The sequence below is a fragment of the Akebia trifoliata genome, chromosome 15 (genome assembly GCF_017979445.1).
Source record: "Akebia trifoliata isolate Shusen 1 chromosome 15, ASM1797944v1, whole genome shotgun sequence".
NCBI classification, from domain to species: Eukaryota; Viridiplantae; Streptophyta; class Magnoliopsida; order Ranunculales; family Lardizabalaceae; genus Akebia; species Akebia trifoliata.
In genome coordinates, this window is record NC_141389.1 from 28,765,617 (window position 1) to 28,773,691 (window position 8,075).

At 30.9% G+C, this 8,075-nt stretch overlaps 1 protein-coding gene across 1 annotated transcript; it reads right to left on the minus strand.

Annotated features, from left to right (window-relative positions):
• Window positions 1-256: 256 nt before the first annotated feature.
• LOC147385095 (protein LURP-one-related 15-like) lies at window positions 257-2,478 on the minus strand. The gene is made up of 3 exons (XM_086425337.1): window positions 2,118-2,478; window positions 847-1,062; window positions 257-593 (listed from the first exon to the last, which is right to left on the minus strand). The coding sequence occupies exons 1-3, from the start codon at window positions 2,346-2,348 to the stop codon at window positions 402-404; spliced, it is 639 nt and encodes a 212-aa protein (XP_086281463.1). The 5' UTR covers window positions 2,349-2,478; the 3' UTR covers window positions 257-401.
• Window positions 2,479-8,075: the final 5,597 nt, after the last annotated feature.

Genomic DNA, 8,075 nt, shown 5'->3' on the forward strand with positions numbered 1-8,075 from the left:
CTTTGTAACCAGAACGCCTGAGATCGACTGCACTGAAGATTCATTCCTAAGGGGGAGAAGTTTGTTTTAAGGACAGCGGCTTGTCTGTACCTTAGTCACTAATAACTTATTCTAATTTCTTCGTGTTTCTTATATTATTCTATTGGTTTTAATCTACTATTTCAAGAACACATAATCAGAATCAGAGTTCACAACAATTCAGGATTGACACGATCATTTTTGTATTAAATCGAGTGCTCTATATACTAAACCAATATCACCAAGATGTAATAAGAACTGAAATTATCCCAAAAAAGTACTAAAATAACTCCAAAATGAAAAAATAATAATCATTGAACTGTTTTGCATACCAAATGGATAGATCTTTATGAAACAACCAATCCCTTTTGTTGAGTCCTAAACTAGTTAGCCAATCCGTCAAGTGCCAACCCCGTTATTTTTAGTGCTACTTCAGCATGGTTGTTGCGTGGCTCGAAAATCGCATCAAGGAGGACGATAAGAGAAACGATGAAAGCATGGTCCACATTTGGGTACACTTTCACCATGAATGCATCAGCTTCTACTTGGCTCATAATTGTATTTTTCTTATCCAGCTACATGATCACCACCCAGTGTCACTATTTTAGATCAATAATAATCATCTTATATTATATAATGAAAAATTCTATTGGTACACTAATTTTTATTTAAAACACACCAATCCTTATGAAATTAAATAATTTACATATATTAGGTGTGTTATAAGTAAAAGTTGGTATGTAAATAGAATTTTCTCTACATAATTAAGCTAATATATATTATTTATGACATAGAAATAATGAGGGATCCAGAGATCATTTTTCTTACCTGGGCAATTATGGTATTAGAGTATTCAGTACTGATGGAACACGATCTCTCAAGCCAGTTGCCATTCACATTGAAATTACAGACCTTCTCTTCGGTGTTGTCTGCTAAAAACACATCTAATAAGTTCTTTTTAGAGCCCTTAACACTAAATATGAGATTGTTGGATTCATCGCTATTTCCTTTAAACACTTGCCATCTATCATGTCGAGTCCTAATCTGAAACAAAGGATAATTAAATAATTAAGTGAGAGGGAGAGAGAGAGAGAGAGAGAGTCTGCTCCCATTTGTGAGCATTAAATGATTTAATTAAGGGTAATGTTAATGTCTAACACCTTATGGGAACATTAACATTCTCCAACACTTTATTTTTTTAACAATACCCTATTCATTTTGTCATTTAGTAAAAGCAAATAGAGGCATGTCGGTTTTTTATACAATAAATGTTTGTTTGCATTGACTACCAAATCATTTATTGCAACAAGACATTTAATTCTAAAGATTACATGCCCTTAACATTTATTATGAAAGAAATAAGTATTAATTACATAAAGGGGAAATTATTTATAAATAAAAAATAGTTCATAAAAAAACTAGATTTTTAAATAATTATAAATAAGATCCGTTTTTGGCCCTTAAAGGGTCGAAAATATCTTTAAAAAATTAAAAATAAATAAAATAAATAAAAAATTGGATTTTTGGCCCTTTAAGGGCCAAAAATTTCACTCATATTTCTCTCTCTCCGATTTATTTAAAATTAAAACTTTCAATAGTGATCATGATCACTATCGTAATCTTGATCTTGATCTTGATCATCATCGCAATCTTGATCTTGATCATGATCGAAATCTTGATCTTGATCTTAATCAATGTGATCAGGATTTTCCTACGATGCGGATCACGATCGCAATCTTCATCACAATTATGATCATGCTTACGATCATGATCACGATTACAATCATGATTACGATCATGATCATGATTACTATCACGATCATGACCTAAATATCCTTTTCTTCAACTTCTAATATAAAAAAAACACCTCTGAATTTCTCCCCAAAACCATTCAAGTTCTTCAACTATACAACTAACCATAATTTGCCCCCACTACAAGAAAATCCTAGCTCCGCCCCTGATTATCATGATTCTATAAAAAAATAAAAATAAAAATTATTTGATCCTAGAATAGATGACTTGTCCGAGACGTCAAACCGACATTTGAAACCATGAAAAGTATCTAATCTCATATGGAAAAAAAAATAAAAAAATCTAACCTTTCCTTTCAGAGTGAGTATAGGATTTCCCGCAGCATCAAGTAGAACTCGACGATCATGAAAGCATAGAACCTTGTCCTTGATTTTGAAGATGCAGTTTCCTTTATCGTCCGTAACGGCGAAATTGCCCTCCCTTAGGAACTTTTCTTTTCTAGCCACTGCGAGATCGACAAAATTAGGTGCACAGTATTGTGGACTGATAACAATAACAGGGTCAGTTGTTTTAGCCATGAGAGAGAGACTTCTTAGAGAGAAAATGTTTCTTGCTTTGGACAGTAACCTTGAGGGTAGTTTTGTATATATTTAACGACTTAGGAGTCAACGGGTGAGACTAGCCTGATTAGATAGATCAGTAACATTTCAAATCTTACCCAGTCGTTGGGCGCACATTGTATTGGAGACGTAGTTGACGTGGCATCAGCTGGCATGTGCACATAATTATCACATATTTTTTATTACGTGTATCCCGAAGAAATGATTACATCATTTTTCCCATCCACTTTGACGGGCAACATGTGCTCAATTATGGGGAGTTGTTGACGGGCAACATGTGCTCAATTATTGTTGACGCATAATGACCTGGCAATCCCATTGGAGGATTTCTTGGAATATTTTTGCTGCAGTCCCTCATCTTAATTTTGTTTACAGTCCTTATATTCTTTATTAATTGAGATCAAATTCAAATAGACATTTTCAATTGAAATATCAAAACACTTGTCTTACTAATGTAATAAGATTTTAATCCTTACTAAGGGTCTTTTTACTCATATGGATAATCACATCACCAGTCCAACACTACCGTAGCTCTCTCAATTTCATCGAAAACCTCAGATCAAAAAAATAGAAATAATTTTCTTTTAGCTTGATGCAAGTTTTTCAAAATTACTGAACTAATTCCAAATAACTTCCAAACTTAAAATTGAAATACAACGGTGAAAAATAACTTTTTTGGGAATTTATTTTTTCAAAGTTCATATACTTTTGTCCTCGACAATATTGAAGCATCCAATCATGTTTTTGGATGCCATAAGGTGAGCTTAAGGTTGGTCGAAAACTAAAATATTTTAAAGAAGTATTTTTCCTACTAACTCAGTAAAATTTGAAATCTTACAAAGGATCATTGAGCTCAAATGAATTACCAAATTGGCAATTCAAAACTAAGGTTTTTGATCCTGAAAAAAAAAATTTAATGAAAAAAAAAAAAAAACTATATTTTTTTTTGAATAAAAATGATTTCCTCGAAAAATTCAGATAAAAATAATAATAATGAATGAAAAATATTTTTCTAATTAACCTCCAAAAATAAAAGGAGGTGTTTCAACTTTTTACTATGAGAGACATTTTAAGAAAGGGGCTATTGACACCCCAACTTTTACAACATGACTGATGATAAAATGATTGTATTGGAGATGCAGTTGACGTGGCATCCGCTGGCATGTGCACATAATTATCACATATTTTTTATTACGTGTATCCCGAAGAAATGATTGCATCATCTTTCCCATCCACTTTCCCGACAACATGTGCTCAATTATGGGGAGTTGTTTCCGTGTGGAAAAAGGAAATATGGCATGGGAGGAGGCAGTGTGATTTTGTTGACCGGCATATTGTTGACGCATAATGACCTGGCAATCCCATTAGAGGATTCCTTGGAATATTTTTGGTGCAGTCCCTCATCTTAATTTTGTTTACAGTCCTTATACTCTTTATTAATTAAGTTCAAATTCAAATAGACATTTTCAATTAAAATATCAAAACACTTGTCTTACTAATGTAATAAGATTTTAAGCCTTACTAAGGGTCTTTTTACTCATATGGATAATCTCATCACCAGTCCAACACTACCATAACTCTCTAAATTTCATCGAAAGCCTCAGATCAAAAAAATAGAAATAATTTTTTTTTAGCTTGATGCAAGTTTTTCAAAATTACTGAACTTCCAAATTTAAAATTGAAATACAACGGTGAAAAATAACTTTTTCGGGAATTTATTTTTTCAAAGTTCATATACTTTTGTCCTCGACAATATTGAAGCATCCAATCATGTTTTTGGATGCCATAAGGTGAGCTTAAGGTTGGTCGAAAACAGTAAAATATTTTAAAGAAGTATTTTTCCTACTAACTCAGTAAAATTTGAAATCTTACAAAAGATCATTGAGCTCAAATGAATTACCAAATTGGCAATTCAAAACTAAGGTTTCTGATCCTGAAAAAAAAAATTAATGAAAAAAAAAAAAAAACTATATTTTTTTTTTGAATAAAAATGATTTCCTCGAAAAATTCAGATAAAAATAATAATAATGAATGAAAAATATTTTTCTAATTAACCTCCAAAAATAAAAGGAGGTGTTTCAACTTTTTACTATGAGAGACATTTTAAGAAAGGGGCTATTGACACCCCAACTTTTACTTATTACATCTCAATTACTTAAATTAATTATCACACCCCAATTAAAAATCAAAACACACTCTTCAAATATTACTAAGGTTTGCCTCAAATTACAATCTTATCGTAATAAAATATTATAGCACTCATTCAAACAATTTCAATAGCTTTTTACAATTAAAAATGGTTCATACAAAATCCTAAACCTAAATAAAAAAAATCTAAGAAAAAATAAATTAGAGTTTCTATTGGCACCCCAACTTTTACTTATTCTTAAACATTCACTTATTTTCTTTATTTATTACTAAGATTTGCCTCTAATTACAATCTCAACAGAATAAAATATTATAGCACTCATTCAAACATTTTCAATAGTTTTAATAATTAAAAAAAAAAATTCATATAAAATCTTAAACCAAAAACAAAAGAATCTAAGAAAAAAAGATGAAAGTTTCTATTGGCACTCCAACTTTTACTTACTCTCAACCATTCGCCTATTTTATTTATTTATTATTGAGGTTTGCCTCAAATTACAATCTCAACATAATAAAATATTATAGCACTCATTCAAATAATTTTAGTAGTTTTTTACTATTAAAAAAAAAACGTTCGTATAAAATCCTAAACCCAAAGCAAAAGAAAAGGAAAAAAAAATGAGAAAGTTTCTATTGGCACCTCAACTTTTACTTATTCTCAATCATTCAATCGTTTCTTTATTTTTAATTAGGGTGTAATAAGAAAAAGTTGGGGTGCCAATAACACCTATCTTAAAATATCTCTCATAGTAAAAAGTCAAAACACCTCCTTTTATTTTTACAAGTTAATTAGAAAAATATTTTTCATTCATTATTGGTTTTTTTTTTTTTTTCCTGAATTTTCAAGGAAATCATTTTTATTCAAAAAGCATAATTTGTTTTACATAAGTTTCTTTTTTGATTTTTTTTTTCATAATCGGAAACTTTCGTATTGGATTGCCAATTTGGTAATTCATTTGAGCTTAACGACCCTTAGTAAGATTCCAAATTTGACTAAGTTAGTAGTAAAAATGCTTCTCTAAAATACTTTATTATGTCCAAGTAACCTTGAGCTCACCTTATGGCATCCAAAAACATGATGAGATGCTTCAATATTGTAGTGGACAAAAGTACATGAACTTTGAAATTACAAATCCCAAAAAAATAGTTATTTTTCACCGTTATATTTCAATTTTAAGTTTGAGAGTTATTTGAAAGTTCGGTAATTTTCAAAAATTTACATTAAGCTAAAAAAAATTATTTTTTGAATTTTATTTTTTTTATCTGAGTTTTTTATGAAACTTAAAGGGCTGTGGTAGTGTTGGACTGGTGATCATGGTTTTTAAACTCGGTATTTGGTCTCGTCTCGTTCACCTCTGATACCGAGTTGACTCGGACGATACGTCTCGTCTCGTCGAGTCGTCTCGTTCAACATTAAAACAATGGTTTTTAACCATTTAAAAAATCTGAAAAAATCTGAAAAAATCAGGAAAAATTCAGAATTGATTCCTATTAAAAAAATGAACCCCTCAAAAAATATAAAATTAAAAAAAAATTATAATATACCTATCAATCAAATTCAAGGTAATTAAATAAAGGTCCCGTTCAATGGCTAATTTTTTGGCAAAACATTTTTCAAAACATGAGTTAGAAGTTTTGGAATGGGCTGATTTTTGGTGAAGATGATCTCTACGGTGAGGAGATTATCATCACCAAAAATCAGCCCAATCCAAAACTTCTAACCCCATAAAAAATAGTTTACAAAAAATGGACGGTCCACGATTTTTCAACTTGTAAACATGGGTTAGAAGTTTTGGAATGAGCTGATTTTTTGTGAGGATGATCTCCTCACCATAGAGATCATCCTCACCAAAAATCAGCCCATTCCAAAACTTCTAACTCATGTTTTGAAAAATGTTTTGCCAAAAAGTTAGTCATTGAATGCTACCCATTAAATAAAACACATGTTTCCTAAAGATTAGTATAAATTTCTACTGAAATTTTCATCAAAAAACTTCTAAAGAAAAAATAAAACAAATTATCAAAAATACATTTAAGTATTTATCACAAGAAAGTAATAATATCACTCAATAGCTATTGCTTGTAAAAATAAAATAGAAATTTTCATTTTTAACTTTTTTTTTCACAAAACTCGGTTGTCTCGGTTAACTCGGACGAGATTTTGAAAATCTCGTCCGATACAACTCGTTTGTCTCGCGAGTTAATGTAAAATCTGTAATATCTCGGATATCTCGTTTGTCTCGGACGAGTTTTGCGAAAATATCGTCCGAGACGACTCGCATAACTCACGAGACGCGTTCGTCTCATAACTCATTGTGAGTTGGTCTCGTTCACCGCTGATACCGAGTTAACTCGGGCGATACGTCTCGGTCTCGGACGAGTTTTAAAACCATGCTGGTGATATGGTTATCCATATGAACAAAACGACCCTTAGTAAGGATTAAAATCTTACTACATTAGTAAGACAAGTGTTTTATTATTTTAATCGAAAATGACGGTGCTTGGATTTATATTTAATTAATAAAAAGTATAAGGATTGTAAAAAAAAAAATAAGATGGACAGACTGCTGTAAGAAATTTCCAAGCAATCCTTCAATAGGATTGGATTGTGTGGTGACTATACGTCAACAATATGCCCATCAACAAAGGCTGCTAGCTTATCCTCTTTATGACTTCTATCACCATTATTTAAATTATGTCTAGTCTGAGAAGAGTTGACTAGTCCAAAACAACTCAACCTCGTTCATGAACGAGACAAGACACCAAACCGAGATTTGAAAACCATGCTTAGAAAAGTCCTTGAAAGAAAATTAAAAGGGCTGTCACCTTCAAATAGGCCTAAATATCATGATATATATATATATATATATATATATTTTTGCCATCTCTTTCCTTCTTGATCTCTGGATTTTGAAAAGAATTTAGGTAATATTATTGTTTTCCTCATTACCAGTTTTATTATTATAAATAATGGTATCAATGGGTACCCATCTAATCAAACCTAAAAAACCCCGTTCCAATTCCCTTTTTATTGGAATTTATTCGAGTCGGGTCTAATATGAAATTGAATCGATTGATAGGAACTGGAACCATTAGGTTCTATCTGATTGGTACTTGTGGATACTCGAAATCGAATTATTTTTTCATTATACACAATTTAATATTTTCATAAAAACATATGTAAAAACAATGGTTCTTCAAAATATGGATTAGAAGTTTCGGATGGAGCTGATTTTTTATGAGGATGATCTCTATGATGAGAAGATCATCCTCACAAAAAATCAGCCCAATCTGAACCTTCTAACCCCATCAAAAGTGATTTATAATGTAGACCATCGTTTTTTTACCAATAATTAGCAACCACTTTTGATGGATTTCAAAGTTTCAGATTAGGCTGATTTTTTGCAAGGATAATCTTCTCATCATAGAGATCATCCTACAAAAAATCGGCTCCATCCAAAACATTCCGTGAAAATTGAAAAATTCAATGGAAAAAATTAACGGGCCAAGACCCATGAATTTTAGAAACTGAATTTT

What these genes read in the sequence shown, in the direction of transcription:
- LOC147385095 (XM_086425337.1), bottom strand. Translation starts at nt 2,348, where the DNA reads ATGGCTAAAACAACTGACCCTGTTATTGTTATCAGTCCACAATACTGT. An exon ending in TACTCACTCTGAAAGGAAAG is followed by an intron (nt 1,063 to 2,117) that starts GTTAGATTTTTT and finishes CCTTTGTTTCAG; the next exon opens with ATTAGGACTCGACATGATAG. An exon ending in CTAATACCATAATTGCCCAG is followed by an intron (nt 594 to 846) that starts GTAAGAAAAATG and finishes GTGATCATGTAG; the next exon opens with CTGGATAAGAAAAATACAAT.